The 23,596-nt window shown below is 38.8% G+C and overlaps 1 protein-coding gene across 2 annotated transcripts in view; it reads left to right on the top strand.

The window, feature by feature from the left end:
* Positions 1 to 23,596, top strand: part of si:ch211-202f3.3 (calpain-2 catalytic subunit) — a 40,887-nt gene that overhangs the window by 11,230 nt on the left and 6,061 nt on the right. The window contains exons 7-18 of one of the 2 annotated variants that reach the window (XM_052154304.1): positions 1,363 to 1,434; positions 3,609 to 3,694; positions 8,381 to 8,452; positions 8,584 to 8,744; positions 10,548 to 10,708; positions 14,253 to 14,264; positions 14,434 to 14,639; positions 14,878 to 14,926; positions 20,831 to 20,905; positions 21,038 to 21,095; positions 21,187 to 21,251; positions 21,420 to 21,488. In XM_052154304.1, coding sequence (XP_052010264.1) covers positions 1,363 to 1,434; positions 3,609 to 3,694; positions 8,381 to 8,452; positions 8,584 to 8,744; positions 10,548 to 10,708; positions 14,253 to 14,264; positions 14,434 to 14,639; positions 14,878 to 14,926; positions 20,831 to 20,905; positions 21,038 to 21,095; positions 21,187 to 21,251; positions 21,420 to 21,488 — 1,086 coding nt within the window. The remainder of the gene's footprint in view (positions 1 to 1,362; positions 1,435 to 3,608; positions 3,695 to 8,380; positions 8,453 to 8,583; positions 8,745 to 10,547; positions 10,709 to 14,252; positions 14,265 to 14,433; positions 14,640 to 14,877; positions 14,927 to 20,830; positions 20,906 to 21,037; positions 21,096 to 21,186; positions 21,252 to 21,419; positions 21,489 to 23,596) is intronic. The other variant, XM_052154305.1, reaches the window with a different exon arrangement.

The following is a 23,596-nucleotide window of genomic DNA, read 5'->3' on the forward strand; positions in this document are numbered from 1 at the left end:
ATTCGTAAGTTCATACACAAAGATGCTAAGAATTGGGATAAGTGGCTCGAACCCCTGCTGTTTGCAGGAGGAGAGGTCCCTCAAGCCTCCACCGGGTTTTCCCCATTTGAACAACTGTATGGGCGCCGGCCACGGTGTGTGCTTGACGTCATATGGGAAGCTTGGGTGGAAGGACCTTCGAATAGCAAAAACCATATTCAATATGATCTTGACCTTAGAGCAAAACTTCACTCTTTGGGGCAGGTAACACAGGAGAATTTGCTCCAATCTAGATGATATCAACATTTATAGTAATGATTGGTGGTGGCATATGCAATACCCGAGGGCTATCCTGAGAGCACTGCGACAGGCGGGACTCAGGGCCAACACAAATAAGTCAGCAGCTGGGCGGGTGGAAGTCAGGTATCTGGGGTTCCACTTGGGTCATGGGCTGGTGCATCCACAGATTAACAAAACCACAGCGATCGCAGCCTGCCCAAGACCAAAAAGGAGGTAAGGCAATTCGAAGGTTTGTTCCTTGTTACTCTGATGTCACCAGCCCGCTGACTGACCTTCATAAAAAGGGGGCTCTCGATCCTGTCCAGTGGACAGAGTCGTGCCAACAGGCTTTCCTTAAGGTGAAGTCCACACTGTGTGGGGGGCCACTTTTACATGCACCTGATTTCTCTCTTTATTTTGCAGACTGTTGCAGACTGATGCATCTGTCTGCAGGAGAGGGAGAGCGGTAAGGCTTGTCAGCAGGGTCATAATTATCTCTAAAACCTGTTTTAGAGATACTTTTATCATTTTAATTTTACCATTTTAGTGATGGCGGAGAGAGTCCTAAAAAGGCACGCCAGAGAGAGTGACCAGCTAGTCCAACCCCTGAGAGAGTTTTCAGTTATTTATATCAACACTTGCTTTGATGGTTACCGCCAAGCGCGTTCAAGATGATTATTAAAAGGACTGACCTTGAACCTGCTTTGTTGTCTCCTGACACCTCCATTGCCCATGAACTAAGATCGTTTACAAACAATTAAAAGGCTTTACAGACAGAATTAACAGAAAATAAATATTTATAATTTAGACAACTCTGGACAAAGCATATGTTGTTGGGTTTATTGCACACAACGTCATCACCATTTCACTAAGTTGATAGTCTAAAAGCCAAAAGTATCAAATCAGTTTATATTCAAAAATATATTTCTACCATACAATGAGTTTCTTCTGTTTTGATTTTTGCAAATCCATGTCAGCCAACCTCAAATTGGCCAGCATGTGCTGGTTGCACCCTGATCATTTACAGCACCTTTATAAGGAACAATTAAATTAATTTGTAACCATACCAAATGTCTCTTGTTTTCTGTGTTTCCATACAATCAGCAACCAACTGAAAAAGAGTTAACAAATGGCATAGTTCTGGGCCATGCTTACTCTGTGACAGGGATTTTCCAGGTAAGGCTGCACATAATCAAGTCTCAGTTCACAGTGCCATCAGGTCTTAATAGCCCCAGGGACTAAATTTGATGTCTAGAAGACAACTGATTTCAAATACACCCTCTTTTTAATCTAACTAAAGCTATTTATTTATTTATTGCAGAGGTTAAATGACTGCTCTAGTAATAGTAGTGAGAAAGTTGTTGACTACTTTTGTAGCCATGTATTCTTTGAACAAAATGTGAGCCAATTCAGCGATGGGAATTTTGTGCAGTTTATATATGTGTATATCTCCATTTTTTCTCAAAGATAACATTTTACTCTACAGATGGTTAGGTTTAGGGTTTGGGGGTAAAGTTATTATAATATGCATTCCTCTTCACTGTAATACATAATTTTCATCTAAAAACAACTTACTTTACAACTCGCTTTTGGCGCCCCTCTGTGGACATTTCACCTTGTTACTGGAACTCACACATATCCTATAGAGTCAAAAACACTTCCAGCGCCAGCCACTAGGGTCATTGGTTAAATTTTCAGTAAGCATAGGCGAAGTGTAGCTGAAGAAGTTTCAACCAACTATTGCCGAATTCACAGTGAGATCTGTCTGGTTCTGTTAACTGTAACTTTTTCTGTAACTATAAAACACGTGTAACCATTGTCATGTTCTGAGTCTGGCCAATCGTGACTGAGCTGTGTCATAATTCAGAGCTTGTGCAACTCCTCTAGAGCAACTGCAGCAGCTGCGCCAGCCGGCTGCTCTCTGATTGCTCTCGCAGCACTTTAATGGCATACATCAAATTTCATATATACAATTCCAGCGTTTCAGAATTTTACATTTTACGTTAACTGTGCCTATAAGCAGCTTGGAAAATTCTAGAACACGATGTCAAGCCTTTAGCTTCTGATAGGAGGTGTACTGAATAGGAGGCGTACCTGTGAATGTATTTTAAAGCCTACAATCATATTCAATGCCTTTTTGCTTGACATCATGGGAAAATCTAAATAAATCAGCCAAGACATCAGAAAAAATTGTGGACCTCCACAAGTCTGGTTCATCCTTGAGAGCAATTTCCAAATGCCTGAAGGTACCACGTTTATCTGTACAAACAATAGTGCGCAAGTATAAATACCATGGGACCATGCAGCCACCATACAGCAAAGGTAGGAGGCATATTTTGTTGCAAAAAGTGAAAATAAATCCTGGAACAACAGCAAAGGAAATTGTGAAGATTCTGGAGAAAACAGGTAGACAAATATCTATATCCACAGTAAAACGAGTCCCATAGCCTGAAACGCTGCTCAGCAAGGAAGAAGCCACTGGTCCAAAACCATCATAAAAAAGACTACAGTTTGCAAGTGCACATGGGGACAGAGATATTCATTTTTGGAGAAATGTCCTCTGCTACAATGAAACAAAAATCTTTCTGTTTGACCATAATGACCATCATTATGTTTGATGGAAAAAGCATCATGTTGTGGGGTGCTTTTCTGCAGGAGGGACTGGTACACTTCACAAAATAGATAGCATTATGAGGAAGGAAAATGATATGGATATATTGAAGTAACATCTCAAGACATCAGCCAGGAAGTTAAAGCTTGGTCGCAAATGGGTCTTCCAATGACCCCAAGCATACCTGCAAAGTTGTGGCAAAATGGCTTAAGGGTAACAAAGTCAAGGTATTAGAGTGGCCATCACAAAGCCCTGACCTCAATCCAATGGCAAATTTGTGGGCAGAACTAAAAATGCATTTCTGACCTACTGGGAATGTGATAAAAAGCTTATCAATGTAAAAAGCTTAAATAAATTATCCTACTCCACTATTATTCTGACATTTCACATTCTTAAAATAAAGTAGTTATCCTAACTGGCCTTAGACAGAGAATGTTTTCTACGATTAAATGTCAGGAATTGTGAAAAACTGAGTTTAAATGTATTTGGCTAAGGTGTATGTAAACTTCTGAATTCAACTATATTGGGTGTGTATGTGCACACATGCGAGAGAAAAATAGGAAAAATCAATAAATAATACAATATCATATAAAGATGTCATGACCTAACCATCTTTGCCTATTGTCATCTCAGCCAAGAGTCTTTGTCAATAGTCAATTACAGCTACATATAATACTAAAGAGTTTGCAAATCTTCTCTCACCACTGTAAATATTTGACGTTTAAAGTGTGTTCAACAGGTAATGAGTGATGGAAATCCAGTTAAGCTGGTGAGATTGTTCAACCCATGGGGATATAAAGAGTGGAATGGAGACTGGAGTGACAAGTAAGCACTGTTTTCAATTAAAACTGCAGACAGGGTAAGGTCACATCCACACTAATTTGTTTTAGTTTAAAAACGTTTTCAGTTTCTTACCGTCAATGTTTTCCAAAGCATCCAGATATAGAGAGCGTTTTCAAAAGTTTCCAAATTTGGTGGAGATAAATACTACTAGTGTGGATGAAAGGCATAAACATATAAAAAACACATTTGTGTGGATGTGGCCAACAATAAATAATTTTTTATGCTTAAACAAACAGTTGACAATTGAGCCTTAGCAAAGCACTGCCTCCCTTGGTTACCGCTGCTTGCTCAGACAAGCTTTGCAACACGTCCCATAAGAATGAACATGAGATTGCTGTGGACATCACAATTTTTGACAAAATTTTAGCATAGCCCGAATGAATGTTATTCTTACAACAAAACAAACTCTGGAACAAAAACCAACTCTGCAAAGTAGTTTTTGTCTACTGTGTTTCTTGAATAAAATTGTTAAATTTAGCTATTAAACTGAAATGACTGCAGAAACAGCAAATCAGACATACCAGAGAAAACGTCATCAACATGAGATGTTTACTTTTACATTTGAAAACCAGCAATGGAGTAGTCATATATGTTGTCACTCTTACCCTGTTAAGTTATTTTTAATGTTTGGAAAAGAGAATCCCAACTTTTAGACCAAAGCAGACAGAAAGGTCTTCAGTATGCATTTAATGTATGCAAATGCATTCTTGTAATTTTTCGACGGTTGTAGTTGGTAAAGTAGCCTACCATACGGTTTAATCCACAGTCTGCATCTCTCCTCTTAAAGTTTTGGTTAAGGAAATGGGTGGAATTTTTCTCCACCCGAGTCCAAACATTTCTGGAGAAGACTTCACAATAAGGTTCCATTCGTTAAAATTTGTTTATGTGTTTATTGTTTTAATTAGTTATCATGAACAAATAATGAACAATATATTTTTACATTATTTATTCATCTTTGTAAATGTTAGTTAATACAAATATTATTGTTCATTGTTAGTTCATAGCTCATTAACTGTTAACAAATACAACTTCTGATTTTAAACATGCAGTAGTATATGTTGTAATAACATTAACTAAGATTAAAAAATGCTTAATAAGTAATATTCATTGTTAGTTCATGTTAACTAATGCTGTTAACTAATGTTAACAAAAGGAACCTTATTGTAAAATGTTTCCCATTTATAATTTCCAAATTCCCTATGCACACCACTTTAGCATATTGAGAAATCCAAAGAGTTTGTCTAAGTTGCATAGCGCAGTCAACCATTGTCAAGCTGCGATTTTTTAATCAACGTTACAGGCACGGCTTAGCAAAGGGTCAATTCTGTTTGGTGATGCTAATGCCACAGGAAGTACAATTCTTATCTTTGACTGTTTTCTGGTGTTTCAAAGTTAAACACTCATCAAATACCTCTTGCAAGTTCAGTTCCCTTTCATAGGAACTCGGCTGCGTAATCGCATTGGTACATGCCCTGAGTGTCACGTGGTCTGGAATACGTTAAGCTAATATTGACTCAGTTTGGAATTTCCTTCATTTTCCCCCAATGGCTGGGTAACGAGTTGGTGAAGTGATGCTTTGCTTTGGTTTGCTAGGGTGTTTCTTGCTAGCTGGGCACTCCAGTTTGTTTCCCCAATTATATGTTGGGACCAGTTTTGTTCTCACCCATTTTATTCAGTACTCCAATTTATCAATGTACGATAAAAATAGGTCTACACATGAGCCTGACGGGCTTGCTGTTCAACGAAGGATGAGCTCCTATTCAGTGAACAAAATTGGATCATATAAACGTATCCGTTTCTCTCCTGTTTGCCCTTCAGTCAGTATCGGGATGAGTTTGCCGTTGTACATGTCTCAAAGGTCTGACAACCAGGTTGCTGTGGAGCTTCCCGAATTCAGCCTCTGTTTCCATGACCAAGGGCCTCAAGACATGCATAACAGAATTTGATGTTCATCAAGCACAAGTGTACACAAAACACACAGTTAACGTAAGTGCGGCTTTTACAGCCGTTATTATCTAGTCCCCCCCATCCCATTCTACAAAGCATTCTTGCATCCCATTCTGGATTTTGACATTTGAATTCCAAACTAATGGAATGTCAATTCAGAAGGCTGATGCAGAAGCAATAATGTCACAAGTGCAGCCGGGGGACTGTTATGTGACAATACATTTGAAGGATGCTTATTTTCATATTCAGATTGCATCGAAGCACAGTGCTTTCTCAGATTTGCTTTCGGGGGCAAAGTGTATCAATTTTACGTCCTTCCATTGGGACTTGCGCTGGCACCACGTACTTTCACAAAATGCATGGATGTGGCTTTAGATTCACTCACGTTTTGACCTATCTCAATGAATGGTTGGTGTTAGCTCACTCTGGGACTTTGGCTGCCCAAAATCAAGATGTCATTCTCAGCCATTTGAAAGCAATCAAGGGCTGTGTGTAAACCTAGACAAGAATGTCCTGTGGCCAAGGGTGGAGCTAGATTCGGGGGTGATGCAGTCACGTCTGTCTCCAGTTCTGTCATTCCGCCAGTGTCTCGCAATGTTCAGAGTGGGATTTTCTCCCTGCAAGAACATTTCAATGGTTTTTGGGGCTTATGATCATGGCTTCCACTGTCATTCCCCTGTGCATGTTGCATGTAAGACCTTTTCAGTGCTGGATGAACTCCATAAAGGGACTTCAACCACTGATGCATGCGTTCCGTCTCTTCAAAGTGGTGCGTAGGTGCTACCGAACCATGCAAACGAACTCGCCTTCTTATGTCTTGCATTCTGTTGGGAGAGGTGTGTCACCACAAAGTTATAAGGACAGTCACCTCCTCCATGGGTAGGGGTGCTATATACAAGGGTCATCCAGCCTTTGGGGTTTGGATGGGCCAGCGGCAAATCTGTCTAGAGATGTTCACGGTGCTGCTGGAATTAAAGTTTTTTCCTCCAAGAGATTCAGGGCAGCTATATCCTCATCCGGTCAGACAACAGGATGGTGGTATATCAATTTCCAGGGAAGAGTGCGTTCTCATGCCATACTGATGCTGATATGTCACATTCTTTTGTGGGCACGGGCCAATGTGCTGTCTCTGTGAGCTGAATTTGGGGGCGGATCTCCTGTTCAGACAGGGCTTGATGCACGGAGAGTGGACATTACATCTGCAGATTATGGAACAAATCTGGAGAAGGTTTGGCGGAATGGAAGTGCATCTGTTTGCTTCGAGCGAGATATCACACTGACCCTCTGGTTTTCCCTCTCAACCCCGGCACCGCTGGGCATCGATGCTTTGGCGCATCACTGGCCGGCAACACGTCTTTATTCGTTTCCACCAATCATTCTGCTGCATACAGTTCTGCAGAGAATTCGGGAGGATCAGGTTCGGCTTCTGTTAATGGCACCATTTTGGCCATCTCAGGTATGGTTTTCAAATCTGGTCTCTCTCCTGGAGAAAGTGCATTGGGAGATTCCAGTCTGAACAGACATGTTGTCTCAGGCTCGAGGCAGCATTTGGCACCCCCTGCCAGACTTGTGGAAGTTATGGGTGTGGCTCTTATCAATGGGGTGCTCTTTTGAATGATGGATTATCCCCCACTGTGGTTGATACCATTCTGAATGCTAGAGCTCCATAAACTAGAAAGCTTAATACATTCAAGTGGCGTATTTTTGCCTCTTGGTGTACAGCGTGAGGTGAAGATCCAGTTCACTGCTCTGTTGGGTACAGGTACAGTTCTGGATTTTTTTTGCAACAGCGTTTTGGGGCCAGGGTTGCCCTGGCAATGCTTAAGTCTATGTCGCCACTATAGCAGCTGAGGATTCGCTTATCAATGGAGTCTCTGTTGGTAGACATTCTCTTTTCTCTCGTTTTATGCGTGGGGTACGCAGGCTTATACCTTTTCGTCCCGTCCGCATTCCTTTATGGGGTTTATTTGTTGTTTTAGAGGAGCTCTAGTGTACTCTGTTTGAGCCCTTGGCAACAGTTGCTGATAATTTTCTGACTCATAAAATGACCCTGCTGGTGGCATTGGCATCGTTTAAAATGGTTGGTGATTTGCATTAATCCCACATGTATGGATTTTTCACCAGGGTGTTCAATGAAGTGGTGTTAAGGCATCACTTGGGTTATTTGCCCAAGGTCGTTCCTACATCATTTTGCTCACAGACTTTTAGCTTTCTATCCTCGCCCATTTGAGTCAGAAGATCATGAAAGATTGCATATGCGTTTACGAGTTCGGGTGCTGCAAGTTTATGTTGACCATACTAGCCAGTGGCGTAAGTCAGAGCAGTTGTTTGTGTGCTTTGGTGGCCACAACAGGGGTGTTTCAGTGTCCAAGCAAAGACGTCTCATTGGCTTATTGTTGACAGTTCAAGTACGAATACACAGTGTCTCATTTCTACTCAGGGAACCAGGGTTATGCTTCACATAACAGAGGTATTTCTCATAGTCTTCACATGTAGTCATAAGCCCTCCAGCAAGAGTTTGTTATCTAAGTTACACATACAGTATTTAGGATAATAATGGGGTTCCCTATGGCACATTGTGTAATATTATTTGATTTTTAAATAAATTAAAATTCAGGTCATTTTACAACAAATACAACTTAATTTGCCTTTTTTTTTTTTTTTTTAACATTATTGAACAGTTGTCCATTATGCTAATATTTTTCAACATAATTCTTCCAGCTCACTTAAGTGGGACACAGTGAGTGAGGAGGAGCGCAAAAAGAACCGTGCGGCTGAAAATGGAGAGTTCTGGTCTGCATCAGTCACTTTTTTTTAAATATACCATTCTTAATGTGTACATCATAAATCAAACTTAATGTGTACATCATAAATCAAACAATTATATATATATTTATATATATTATTTTTTTTTTTTTATGCAGGATGTCAATGAAAGATTTCACCAGAGCTTTTGAAAACTTGGATATCTGCTGTCTCTCTTCTGATTTTCTGAATGATGACACTCCATGTGACTGGACTTCCAAGTACCACTATGGCAGCTGGGTTATTGGGAGTACAGCTGGTGGCTCCATGAAATATAAAGGTAATCATTTAACTAATCATGTATGTATATAGAGTGATGACAGTTATAACAAAGAAACATTTGATATGTTTATTACAATTGAGAATTATTGCAACAATGTAAAGTAGTGAGTGTACATCTTGTATAACAGTGTACATTTGATGTCCCCTCAAAATAACTCAACACACAGCCATTAATGTCTAAACCGCTGGCAACAAAAGTGAGTACACCCCTAAGTGAAAATGTCCAAATTGGGCCCAATTAGCCATTTTCCCTCCCCAGTGTCATGTGACTCGTTAGTGTTACAAGGTCTCAGGTGTGAATAGGAGCAGGTGTGTTAAATTTGGTGTCATCGCTCCCTCACACTCCCTCAAACTGGTCACTGGAAGTTCAACATGCCACCTCATGGCAAAGAACTCTCTGAGGATCTGAAAAAAGAAATGTTGCTCTACATAAAGATGGCCTATGCTATAAGAAGGTTGCCAAGACCCTGACACTGAGCAGCAGCATGGTGGCCATGACCATACAGTGGTTTAACAGGACAGGTTCCACTCAGAACAGGCCTCGCCATGGTCGACCAAAGAAGTTGAGTGCACGTACTCAGCGTCATATCCAGAGGTTGTCTTTGGGAAATAGACATATGAGTGCTGCCAGCATTGTTGCAGAGATTGAAGGGGTGGTGGGTCAGACTGTCAGTGCTCAGACCATACGCCGCACACCGCATCAAATTGGTCTGCGTGGCTGTCGTCCCTGAAGGAAGCCTCTTCTAAAGATGATGCACAAGAAACCCGCAAACAGTTTGCTGAAGACAAGCAGACTAAGGACATGGATTACTGGAACCATGTCCTTTGGTCTGATGAGTCCAAGATAAACTTATTTGGTTCAGATGGTGTCAAGCGTGTGTGGCAGAAACTAGGTGAGGAGTACAAAGACAAGTGTGTCTTGCCTACAGTCAAGCATGGTGGTGGGAGTGTCATGGTCTGGGGTTGCATGAGTGCTGCCGGCACTGGAGAGCTACAGTTCATTGAGGGAACCATGAATGCCAACATGTACTGTGACATACTGAAGCAGAGCATGATCCCCTCCCTTCGGAGACTGGGCCGCAGGGCAGTATTCCAGCATGATAACGACCCCAAACACACCTCCAAGATGACCACTGCCTTGCTAAAGAAGCTGAGGTTGAAGGTGATGGACTGGCCAAGCATGTCTCCAGGTCTAAACCCTATTGATCATCTGTGGGGCATCCTCAAACGGAAGGTGGAGGAGCACAAGGTCTCTAACATCCACCAGCTCCGTGATGTCTTCATGGAGGAATGGAAGAGGACTCTAGTGGCAACCTGTGAAACTCTGGTGAACTCCATGCCCAAGAGATGTGCTGGAAAATAATGGTGGCCACACAACATATTGACACTTTGGGCCCAATTTGGACATTTTCACTTAGGGGTGTACTCACTTTTGTTGCCAGAGGTTTAGACATTAATGGCTGTGTGTTGAGTTATTTTGAGGGCACAGCAAATTTACACTGTTATACAAGCTGTACACTCACTACTTTACATTGTAGCAAAGTGTCATTTCTTCACTGTTGTCACATGAAAACATATCATCAAATATTTACAAAACTGTGAGGGGTGTACTTACTTTTGTGAGATACTGTATATGTCAAGTATATCCGTCCAATGAATGTACTGTATGAACACAAAAACACCTTTGGTGTGATGGCATATACAGTAGTAGGGGTGCAAAGTCTTGCTCCTTGAGTTCTTACTTCCAGAGTTTAGTTGCAGCCCTGCTTCCAACACTCCTTGTAATTTCTTGTAATTGTAGAGACTTTCTGTACAAACCCCCAGTTTTGGCTGAAGATTAATGAGATTGACAAGCAACATGACAAAGGCAACAACAATGTAATGGTTTGCCTGATACAAATACCTGACAAGAGAAACAGACACCAAGCTGCACTCCATGCAATCGGCTTTGATGTGTTTGAGGTAAGTATTACATAAAAGGCACTTATGCCACGAATGAAAAGGCCTGCATTGCACACTATACATGTTTGACTGTAAGAGATCCATCCAGACATACTCTTTAAAAAAAAGCATAGAAACAATGTTAATTCAACATTGATGCATGATCGTTAATTACATTATATTACATTATATTACAATCTGATGTTGATTCTACATCACTTTTGCACCCTCAATTAATGTTGAAACAATATTGAAATTTCAAAATATAAAAACAGAAAATAAAACAATGGTAAGACATTGAATCAGTGTTAGAACCTTGAAAAGTTGTTGAAAATGTAATTTTCAGTGTTAATGTGTTAATGCACACTGCAATCTGATGTGGATCCTATATTACTTTTGCACCCTGCATTAATGTTGAACAAAATAGACCCTTTGCTAAGCTGCCTCTTGTTTACCATTGCTCACTCTGACAAGCTTTGCAGAACTTCATAAAGGAATGAATATGAGATTGCTGTGAACGACAAATATTTGCTAAATATTCTCATTAACGGAATTGAAAATATTCTCACTTGGGCTGGAATGATGAGTGACATTTTAAAGCATATTTATTTGATGTTTTTTTGTCAAATAAATTGTTAAATTACACAGTAATTTGAATGAAAACTGTGAATAAGAATTCTGGCAAACAATTATCACAGTTATTCAAAAGAGAATAGTTTCATTTGAAAGCGATTACCTGATAACATTAGTGTAAGTGAACAGAACTGAACAAAACCTGCTCATAACATCTTATAACACACTCACTATGATGCTGTGAACTATTTATTTACTAACGCCTTGACTATGACCTGAACCAATTAATTAACGTAGGAGGAAATGTTGGTGTCCATGCTGATGTTATACATGTTCATTTGGGAAGGAGGATTGACAGAGTTTAATCCATAGCATGCTCTTGAGATGAAGAAAAAACTAAAAAGTGGTTCTTAAACTTGTGTTAGGCCCCCCCATGTTTATGTTACATCCCTTGGGGGCCCCTGGTGGTAGGCACCCAACCTGAGAAATGCATGATGTAAAATAATCTCTAATTTACAATAATAATCATAAAACATATAATTTAAAAATGAATTACTGTATTCAGCATGGAATGTCAGTTAAACATTACTATAAATGTGCACAGCTTGTTCTTGTGAGAAGATATGGTAATACTGTCTTTTCTTGCAGAGCATGTCTAAGTGTTATTTTTATTTGTTATAGATCTGGATATTATTTTTATTTGTTACATTGACCAATAACACCAAGTCATCAAAATAACATGTTATTACCATCACTTTTCCATACTGTTTATTTTTTTAAGATAATGTTAGAAACCTCTGCAAGTGAGGTCATGTGAATACTTTAAATCTAGAGATGCATTGTATCCCATATTTACATTCAAGCTACACAAGATGAATTTAGAATGTTGTTGCCAAACTCACTAAAATCGCATGCTTTGTTCATTTAAAAACAATACTCACAAGGGACAGGTGAGCATTCTCCCGGCCCCGCTACAAAATAAGGGAAAACTATTTGACTAGATGGATCTTACAAAATATAATGTACATAGTTTCTGTTTTCTTAAGACATTATGCAGTTATTATTTAGTTGTACAGTATATACTATATATCCATATACACACACGCACACAGAATATGCTTTCATATCTTGTTTACAAATGATATGATTATGATAATCTAAATTTAATCCTGCATGTTTTGTGGTAGTGATGCCACCCTGCTATATTGCTTAACAGATTATTCGTTAAAACTTAAAAAAACATTTAAATTAATGACTAATCTGTTAAGAATTCAACAATTCGTGCATGGACGTGTTTTTAATATGTCAGTTGGTTTTATTAGTTAACTGCAACATAATATCTTCAATATATCCACATATTTTTTCTTCCTCATGATGCCCTCCTCAATCTGTTTTAAGTCACGCCACCTTGTGTTTTGACAAGACTGGTTCCACACCACGAAGGGGGGAAAATTACTTAAAAAAGACTTAACCTCTGCTTACATTTACAATATAATTTACTGTCTATAAATATAATTATTGTTAACAAATTATACAGTACATCTTTTCAAAGGTCTAAGGGTTCAACATTGATATCTGATCTCTGTTTCAGAAACAGCAATTTAGTTATTTGTGCCTGGAGTACAAATGAAAACCTGCAATATCAAAACGGGACTTCATACATTTGTTATGAAAACGTGATCGCCAGATGAATCCAGTTCGCCACACTTGGGTCAATTGTCCATGACAAGCGTTCATTGAAAAACATAAGCGTTCATTTTTGTCCATAAAAGTGATAAAGCTCAGAAATATATATATATTCTCCATTGTTTACATGAGATCTCACCTGAAAGAATTACCCTTTGTCATTGTTTTTCAACAAACTATGCAATCTGAGCAGCATTCATGTTGTGTATTCTATATTGTACGCAGCACTACTTTTCGAAACTTGATCTGACACTGAATGCTCAAGCAGACTAAATTACACTTAGAAAACTCCTGATGTTGCTATAACAATGCAAAAAAACACTTACCAATTTGCTTAAAGAGAAAACCAGTCCTCTTTTCCTGTATAATAAATTAAGCAACCACACGGTCATGCAGAACATCTGGTGTTTTTAAATCCCAAATTTTATTATGTAGAATGTTATGTATTAGTTTATTCATTAAAGTATATATTTAATAGACATTTAATTATTTATATCAAGCTTTAGTTGTGTACTGTACACCTTATATTGGTTATATGGGAAATATATCTCTTTTACAAGGGAAAGCATTTGATGAAAACTGTTTTATAAATGACTACTTGGTTGTTTTGTCCATTAGCTTATGTTGTCATTGTCAAGTTCACAACGCTGCTCTTACAAGCACTGCTGATGGTTCAAGTGGCACAATATAACATTTACATTTACATTTATGCATTTGGCAGACGCTTTTATCCAAAGCGACTTACAGAGTCCTTATTACAGGGACAATCCCCCCGGAACAACCTGGAGTTAAGTGCCTTGCTCAAGGACACAATGGTGGTGGCTGTGGGGATAGAACCAGCAACCTTCTGATTACCAGTTATGTGCTTTAGCCCACTACGCCACCATCACTCCATATAAAGCGTATACTTGAGAAAAATGGGGGCAATTCTAAATAAACAAATGCTGCTTCTTGCTGCTTCTTTTTATATTATGTATTTAATGTCTGGTTCTATAGACATTATTCTGAATATATGTAATATTATATAAAAAAAATATGATTTAATTATTATTTAATTTAACTATTATAATTATCATTATAATAGTTAAATATAAACTATTATAATGATCATGGTGGATGAGGGGGCCAGTGGGGGTCCAGTATTTTCTTTTCCTTTGGGGGTCTCACTGTAACCAAAACAATGATTCAGATGAAAAAAATCTACATTTTATCATCATTACGTCACCATCTGATGTTGGCTCGTATATGTTCGTATATGTCTTTGTGCTTGGTGTATAACATTTTCTTTTTCTTTTTACTTGTACAGGTTCCACTCGAGGTAAGAACAATTTAAACAGTTTTGTGTTAAAAATAGCTTATTACTACTTTTTCAGGCTGAATTAATACGTGTTAGTTTTTTTGTTATTTTTAAATACCTTGATGGATGGATGAATGGATGGATAGATAGATTACTGAGTAATTCAAGTTTTTCTTTCGTTATCTTTTAGATGAGATCTGAGGGAAAGTTTGGAGCAAGCTTTTTCAATAACAGACATCCTGTGGCAACATCTGGGGACTATAAGAGCATGAGAGATGTGATGAAATTCTTCAGGCTGGAGCCAGGAGAGTATCTCATCGTGCCATCCACTTTTGAACACAAAAAGAAAGCTGAATTCATCCTGTCCTTTTGCTGTAAAAATGAGATCCACATTCAGTAAGTTGTGGTGTATCTTCTGCTAGTTGGATAAATATAGTATTGCAAACAATAGATCTTTAACACTACCACTTGGATCTGACCAGTGAGTCCATGTTGATCTGTGTATTAAGGCAAATGAGCAAATCTAAATTTAAATTTAAGCTTTGATTTAATCTTAACTCTAAAATATTTAACCTATAAGGATTTTTTGTGCTTGTAAACTAATTCAAAGTAATATATATTTTTTTTAATTCAGAAAGGACTCTGAAAGAACCAAGAAAACATTTCTTGTGGATCTTCCAAAGGTATATTACACAGTCAACCAACATGCACAGTAAAAGCCTTCCTCTTGTTTGAGTATTGAGACTTTCAAAACACAATTAGTTGACCACCCATCATCATGGGCATTCCAGTAACACTCCATTGTAGTCTCAGAACACTGGTGACTTAAATTTTTCATCCCTTAAAGCTGATGTATTTTTTGTTGTTGTTGTTTAAATGCTCTCTCCCATACCAGCTCAATATGCAGGCAACTATATGTTCATTATTTGCAGGTTAATTTCCCTAAAAAGTGCAAACACTGCAGGGCTATCATTGCTCTGTTTGACCATTCCGTCCAGCCAGACAAAGCAACATTGACTCAAACAATTATGTTATTTTGGGCAGGGCTATCTGTTTGTTCGACCTATGGCAGAGGGAGGGAGTATTTAAGAATCTGTTTGAAAACAACAGGTGCTTTTCAATACTCAATGAGTTCTCACTTCCAAAGTGTCAAATACTGATGGTTTTGCAAGAGCCCTGCACACTGTAATATTCTTAGATTTTTGCGTGTCTCCTTTAAGCTAAATACTTAACTAGTTTTCACATTGTAGACGATGCCTTTGATTGGTTGGTCTGGTGTCATGTTAATATGCAAATTGTTCAGGGTGTGTTATGGGCAGTTTGGGAGTAACGCATTACAAAAGCGAAATTGCAATAATGTATTGCTTTTTGCAGTAACGTAGTAATATAACGCAGTACGAATAAAATTTAGGTAATATTATACCCATTACAATCTCAGTAACGCGTGTTACAACGTATTTTAACTTGATATTAAGTGGTGTTTTGTTTTTTAAGAATTCACCAACACCGCGAAACATTTCGGCACAAGAGAAAAAAATCAGTGAGTAAAAGAGTAATGTTATTTCCTGTTGCCGTAATTCGATGTTTGAGATGATGACTGCAGTGACTGATTCTACGTTTGCGAGATGGACATACTACCATTATTTTCAGTTTGTCAGGGACAAGGATAAGAACATTATAGTCAAGTGCAATCTATGTGCTACACCGAGGGAACTCGAGAAATAGCACTAGTAACTTGGACTAGTAATTTACACTTAATCTAATTGCTAACAATGAGGTTGATAAATGGCTAGCATCTAATCCAGAATCGAGGGCTGTTTATCGTAGTGCCACAGCCAAATGTTCAGCGCTATGGACAAAGGCCAGCCGCTCCACAGTCGCATCAGAGTGCCTGGAAGGGGTCAGTGATAGAAAGTTGATTGTCTCTAATGTAACACGGTGAAACTCATTTTATGACGCCTATGCTCGGATCACAGAAATGCCCCTCACTGACATCAATAACCTCTGCACACAGCTTTAGATTACATTTATGAATGACAGGGAATACCAGTTTCTCAAGGAGTACTGTTCCATTATGAAGCCTTTCACAGTTGCACTGGACATCCTACAGGGTGAGGACACTTGGTTTTATGGAACGCTTCAACCAATGCTAGAAGTTCTAATGGCCAAAACCTTAGCAACGAAAAATGGTCTATCGCAAATGACCACTGGGCTGCCTGAGGTTATTGTGGGAGCAATTAAAACTCGATTTGCCACAACAATTGACTCCAAGGATGCGCTATTGGCCGCCATCTCATTGCCCAAGTTCAAGCTGCGCTGGGTAAAAGAAGAAGCCAGAAGAGACCACATCAAGTTCCTCCTCACGATGGAGTGCCGCTCCCTAACAACAGAAGAGCCTGCAGCCCTGATGCCTGATGACCCTCAACCTTATGCTGTCGCCTCCAGCGAGGATTACTTTTTTCCTTTGACACACTGCCCAATGCCACAGCTGATGCGCCCATGTCAGTGGAAACAGAGGTAATGTCTTATTTCAGTTCTGCCCCTGTGCTCCATGAACTCCATCCAGTGCACCAGTAGAAAGACTTTTCAATCTCGGGAGTCTTGTGCTCACCCCAAAACGCAACCATCTTGGTGATAGACGCTTTCAGTGCCTTCTCCTGATGCGCTTCAACAGATATTTCTGTCAAGTGGGTAGTGGAATAGGCTGGCCCCACCACCATAGAACCATATGTAGGCTATATAGGTCTAGGCCATTAGTGCCTTCATATTTCTATTTATTTTACCTGTCTTGTTTGGCTGCATGCTACCTCTGTTGTATATTTGGCTATAACAGGTTTCCTGTTTAGACTTTATCTTTTTATTTTAAAATGTCCTGTTTGTGTGTTTAGCCAACCTTAATTTTTTTGTGAAGTTGGACTTAAATAACTGAGCTGTATTTCTAATGAGGTGTAATAGGCCCAAGAAATTTAACTTTATTTTTTTGTATTCTTGCAAAATGTGGCTAGCCTCACAGAGCCATTAGCTATAGGTCTAGCTAGAAGTTATTTAAATTTTACCAGACTTTATTTGGTAGCCAATGTTTTAGTAATTTTTTGGTAAATAGCAGGGTTCTTCTGTTTGGCCTGCATTTTGTTTCTTAGCAGTTGTAGGCTATGTTTAGCCTACGTGTTAAATGTGAAGTTGGACTGAAATGAGTCATATTCCTGGAGGCTTAATTCTACAAGAGCACGATGCATGCCTAGACTATAAATATTTACAATTTCTCTATCATAATTTACCAGACTTTGATCCTTTGTCTGCTTTTGTGATTCTGACAGTGATTGTTACTTATTTAATTGCACCATGAGACTTCACTTCACATAATATTAAGTTGTTAGTAGCCTTAGGAGCCTAAACAGTCATTATGCTATACCACATTGCCCTCCACTTGATTTATAATGAGGTTCAATAAACTCAATTTTGGCATTTTAGAATGCCAAGTCATACTTCCGTGGTTATTTACATTTATTCATTTGGCAGATGCTTTTATCCAAAGTGACTTACAAAAGAGGAAAACATAAGCGAATCATCTTAAGGAGACAGTGGTACGAAGAGTGCCATACTACAAAGTTTCACAAATTTTTGTTAAAATAACTCAAAAGTAGAGTAAAGCATTACAAATCAGATACAGTAATATTGTAATATAACTAATTACTCTCAAATGACAGTAACTAGTAATCTATAATGTATTACATTTTGGAAGTAACTTGCCCTACACTGGTTATGGGATACCTGATGTGAGTTGCTGCAGAGAACACAAGCGAGTCTGATGCCATGTTGTTCAATAAACAGTTGCATGTAGATAAATCGGCATCCTGAGCATTTGTTCATGCAAAGTGTGAACACTTAAACAAGACATGGTGTCAGAATAAAAGGAATATACAGACATGATGGATGTCGCTGGAGTTCCAACACCCATGATGGATTGGGACGCGACAATCCTCCCTGAAGCATGGCGTAAATTCAGACTGCATGCAGAGTTGATGTTCAGCAGGCCTCGTAAGAAAAAGAGCAAAGACTCATATCTAAAAGATGTAACAGCTAAGTTAGCTGGGGCTCGTTACTTCAGCATCCTTCATGCAAAATCAGGCTACTGGGTCATCAAGCTAACTAACTAGTCATAAAGACTAGCAACCTTCAACAAAATCTTTGGGCACTATTGCTTCTGCCGTCTTTCTTTTGGCTTGATTCCAGCCCAAGATGAGTACCAGTGCAAAATCAACGAGGCATACAAAGGTCTCAAAGGGGTTACAGCCATACTAGATGACATCCACATTTATGGAAGAACCAAAACAGAGCATGATAAAAACCTTCATGCTATGCTATAACGTTCCAGAGGGTGTGGAGTCAAGCTGAACCCCGAAAAGTGTGTCATCTGTGTTACAGAAATCAGTTACTTCAGACATTATCTCACTGTGGATGGCATAAAGCCAGACCCTGCCAAGGTTGAGAGACAAGAAAGAACTTGAAACAGTGCTAGGTATGATCAATTACCACTCTACATTTGAACGCAGCCTCTGAATTCAATGCACCACTGCGCCTGCTGTTGAAAGAGTCTAATGAGTTTGAGATGTTCAACACGACGAGGCATTCAAGAAAATAAAATAAATTCTCACACATGAGCCAGGCCCAGTCTTAGCCTATTTTGACCTTTGCAAAGTGCTCAGACTGCAAGTACATGCCTCAAAGAATGGGCTTGACACTGCCTTGCTGCAAGGGGGAAGGCAGGTTGCATATGCATCAAAGTCCCTTAATGATAGTGAAATTAACTACGTGCAAATTGAGAAAGAGCTCTTTGCTATCCTATTTGGGTGCAAGCTTTTTTACCAGTACATATATGGCTGACACGTCATTGTGGAAACTGATGACAAGCCACTTGAATCCATTGTGCAAAAGCCACTTGCAGCAGTTCCCCCGAGACTATAGAGGATGATCCTGCAACTTCAGAAGTATAACTTTTCCATCATACATCGGCCAGTCAAGGACATCCCCAATGCAGATACACTTTCCAGAAAGTCTGTTCAAATTGCAAAGTCACTGCTGGGAAAAGTCAAGGCAGATAGAAAAGAACCATACCTCAGTCTATTTGAGGACCACAATAGTCCTGTGGACAATTTCAAGTCCCCAAAACAGTTGCTGATGAGTTGCTGCATGTGCTCAATCTTACCTAGCACTAACCAGCAGCTTTTTGCCAAAGATTGTTTGTTGCAAAGACGTACAAGCTAAAAGATTGCAGAAACAAAATCAACAAAAGCGCTACTATGACAGATAAATTGTAAAAGTGTATAGGCGGATCACTGCCCTTTGAATTGCTATTACAACACTGTTTCAAAGTCTGTATGTTCTGAACGCCCTACATTTAGTTGATTAACTAACATCATATCTGCCTAAAGTATGCTATGAGAGTTTGTTAATGCAAATCAATTTAGCAGAGTATTGTATTGTTGTTGAGTTAAACAATACCATTTTTGTCATTGCAAACATTTACAAAGTCATTTGTGCAGGTTTTGCATTTTGTTTTTTAAAGGGGTTTTATGTTATTAACCATTCTTTTATTTAGTTTTAACCTGTTACAATTTGGAATATAGGCTATGGAACATAGGAAACAGAACAAAACAAATCTGTTTCTGCTCAGAACGAACTGAAATGAAAAACATTTTTGTTTTAGTCCCTACTTAGCATTGGCCATTGGGTTGCCGCTCTTTGATATACCTCTTTTCATCATCCCTCCAGTTTGCCACCCAGTATAGTAGGTTGTTTTCTATAATTAAGTGAGGGTAGCAGTCTCTCCTGTCGTGGAACTCCATTTATGATCTTGACTTGGTCCCAGTAATGTTTCAGTCGGTCATCCTCTTATTGTTCTCTGGCAAAGGATCTGCATTTCTGCACCTGCTGGAAGAAATCAGAGAATGCAGAAAGGTTATTTTGCTCACCATCCCTCTCACTCCCGGTGGCCCACATAACAGTCAGCACTCTTGATTTTCTATTTATTTGGCAGGCATATCTCAAGGCTCTAAGTTAGTGCAACCTGGCTGGCGAACCCTGGCCAGTCTCGCCCCAGAATCAGTGGAAAGGACAGGTCCTCAACAAACATACTTCCATCGTCCAGAAGCCAGGTTCTACTGAGATAGTAGTTGTTGTTAAAGGCACATACTTGGTGTTGCCATATATGCAAGTTACCATAATTAGAGCTTTTCTGGGCCTTTTTGGCAGTAGTAGGTGTCCGGGTTGAGTGAGAACTATTGCGTTGCCGGAGACTGACACAGCCTGGGTGCATTTGCCATCTAGGTACACTTCTCTCTCCGGTGCATTGTGTGGTGTAACTTTGTTGAGAACACACCCTGTGAGCAAGGTGCAACCTTGGTTGTAATGATTGTAATTATTGAAATGACTGTAATGATTTTTGACCAGACACTTAGTAAGATAGTAATCTAAGGATTTATCCTTAACTCAGAACTTTTCTATTTAGCTTTACAATTTATAACTTTAATCGAGTATACAAAGCTACTGATGACACAGATTTACTTGGTATCTTTTCTTATGTTAAGGCTGATTACACTGAGAGTGGGGACCAAGGATTGTACTACAGCAAACCTCCTGTGTTTCGACAATATTCTGATCAAGTAAATGCAAATGCTAATATTTTATAAAACATAAAACTGAATTACAAATGAAAACTGTGATTCAGAATAGTACGTTTTGTTTTTCACTTAAATGTGAAACCTTAAACCCTGTTATGTGTTTTTTGGAAATAGTACAAAGATGTCGATGCTGAGAGTCTGCAACAGCTTCTACATCAAAACCTTTTTGAAGGTGAGTATTTCAAAAGCCTGTACAAACTATGTGAAAAATGATTAGCAATGAAATCACAAAATGCATGTCTCTTGTGTGATTTACCTTTTAGGGGAAGTAAAACTTTCTCAGGGATTTGGCCTGGATACTTGTAGAAGTATGATTGCCATGTCAGATGTATCCTTTATTCCCATAAAAACATAATCATTAACTTATTGTGCTTTGTTCATTAGCTGCTTAAAATTTGACTGATTTTAAGCAGCTAACGTTAAGCAGTAAAGTCTGTGGTTGGACTGTAAAGGTATAATATTTATCTCTACAAATATTCCTTGACTGTAACAATAGTCCCGTGTCACTGGAAGACTTGATGGATCAGAGTTCCTTCGTCTGTGGAATAAAATTCTCACATACAAGGTAAAGCAGTCACCTCATTAGCAGACTTAATAAGAAAGATTTTTCACCCAGAGTTTCACACTTGCCGACTATTTTGCTGAGATTTTGATCTCTTCAGTCGGGGTATGTCACACTTGCCGATTAAGAATGGATAGGGTTGATGGACATATAACATTTCCGCAACTCTCTCTCTCTCTCCCTGATTCCCTGTCACGTGGAGCTCACCGAAATAGCAACAAGAGTACCGCATGAGCATAAACAAATGTAACAAAATACATTTTGGATTTTATTTGCCTCAAATCTCAGCCAATCACGTTTTTGATTACATTAGCGGTCAATCATGTGATTGTTTACAGCAGCGGCCAATCGCAAACTTGATACTGCAATGCATCTACAGTGTTTGGTCACACGTGGGTTGATTTAATTTGCTTATTTCCTCAACCACCACCACAACAACAACAACAACGGACAATTACATGGAAAAAAAGAGATAAAAGATGAATTTCTTGTTGTTTTCAACTCTTCACTGAATCATTATTCGATTCGTTCTGAACTCAGACACTACTCTCAGTTTAAGTCTAGACTAAAGACTTAACTATTCAGTCATGTATACACCTAATTTATCCCTCAATCCATGGCTATGCTTCTTTATTTAGGTCTGCCGGAACCGAAAGCACTTCTCTTATTCTCTAAAGGGTTAGTTCACCCAAAAATGAAAATTATCCCATAATTTACCATCCTCAAGCCATCCTAGGTGTATATGACTTTCTTCTTTTAGCCAAACAAAATCAGAGTTATATTAAAAAATATCCTGGCTTTTCCAAGCTTTATAATAGGAGTGAATGGTACCTTAGATTTTGAAGCACAAAAAAGCACATCCATTTATCCGTCCATCAAAAAAGTAATCCATATGGCTCCAGGGGTTAATAAAGGCCTTTTGAAGAGAAGCGATGCATTTTTATAAGAAAAAATATCCATAATTATACCTTTCTAAACTATAATCACTTGCTTCCGGTAACGGCCGTCCGCACGTTCACTAGAGAGTCGAGCTCCAGCGTATGACGTAGGCATTTTTTTACTTTTACTACTTTATAATGGGTGGTGTTCCTGTCATTGCATTACTGGGTTTAATTTAAACGAATGAATATTGTATTGAGAGATTATTGAATGGGACGAGAGCGGAATTTCACACAGCTGCACGGGCTGAGCCGCAGTCACAGACTGCCACTCAATCACTGCTGCAGCATCAAGCTCTTCAAAGTGAAACACATTCTTCGCTCCGCACAGTGAAAAAAATTATATATTCATCATGCAATGCCTTCATTTAACACCAAGACAAGCTGATATTTCAAGATTAAAATCACAGGTCCAATTTAAGGCAGCACGCTGAGCTATGTTTTGCCTCTAATCCTAATGCAGGTTTTTCCTCTGTGTAATGATATGGTCATTTTCAGGGTGATAATGTAACTGGTCTCTTATGACACCAGTTTTTAAGTGTACATTTTTAAATCAGTGCAGCAATATATCAGTGCACTTTGTTCCGCATGTCATAAGCAGCATTTACGCATTTACCACGTGTGCGTGTGAGATGTGTGGGCGCAAGGCAATCATATGGCGAATAGAGTAGCTGTGTCCACAATCATTCACTATTTGCTATATAGTGAATGGCAGTTAGTGCACTATATCTCAGCAGTAAGTGAGCGAAATGAGTGAATTCTGATGCTGACGTGTTGGAGCTCTGGGGCTGTCGCAGAAACAACATCACATATGCAATTTTTAATACATGGGCCATGTTATTCTTATTAAATAATATATTAATACAATAATTCTCCATTCTGATTGTCATTTTTTAATATATACTGTGTGTAATATAAAGAGTAAACACATTTTATCAAATAAAGAGTACATTTTAAAATGTATCTGTATGTTTGTCTCTATATGTTATGTTATTTTAATCAAGTAATGATTTGTCAAAAAGTAATTTACTACATTCAGCATTAAATAAAACATTGCAGTAGTGAAGGAAGCAGTAAACTCCCAGCTCGTACATCTTCCCTGTGGTGGATTGTGGGCAATTAACCATTGTTGAGTGTACATTTGATGTAATAATGAGTGAACAAAAGTGGGGA

Source organism: Xyrauchen texanus, chromosome 22, assembly GCF_025860055.1.
Source record: "Xyrauchen texanus isolate HMW12.3.18 chromosome 22, RBS_HiC_50CHRs, whole genome shotgun sequence".
NCBI lineage: Eukaryota > Metazoa > Chordata > Actinopteri > Cypriniformes > Catostomidae > Xyrauchen > Xyrauchen texanus.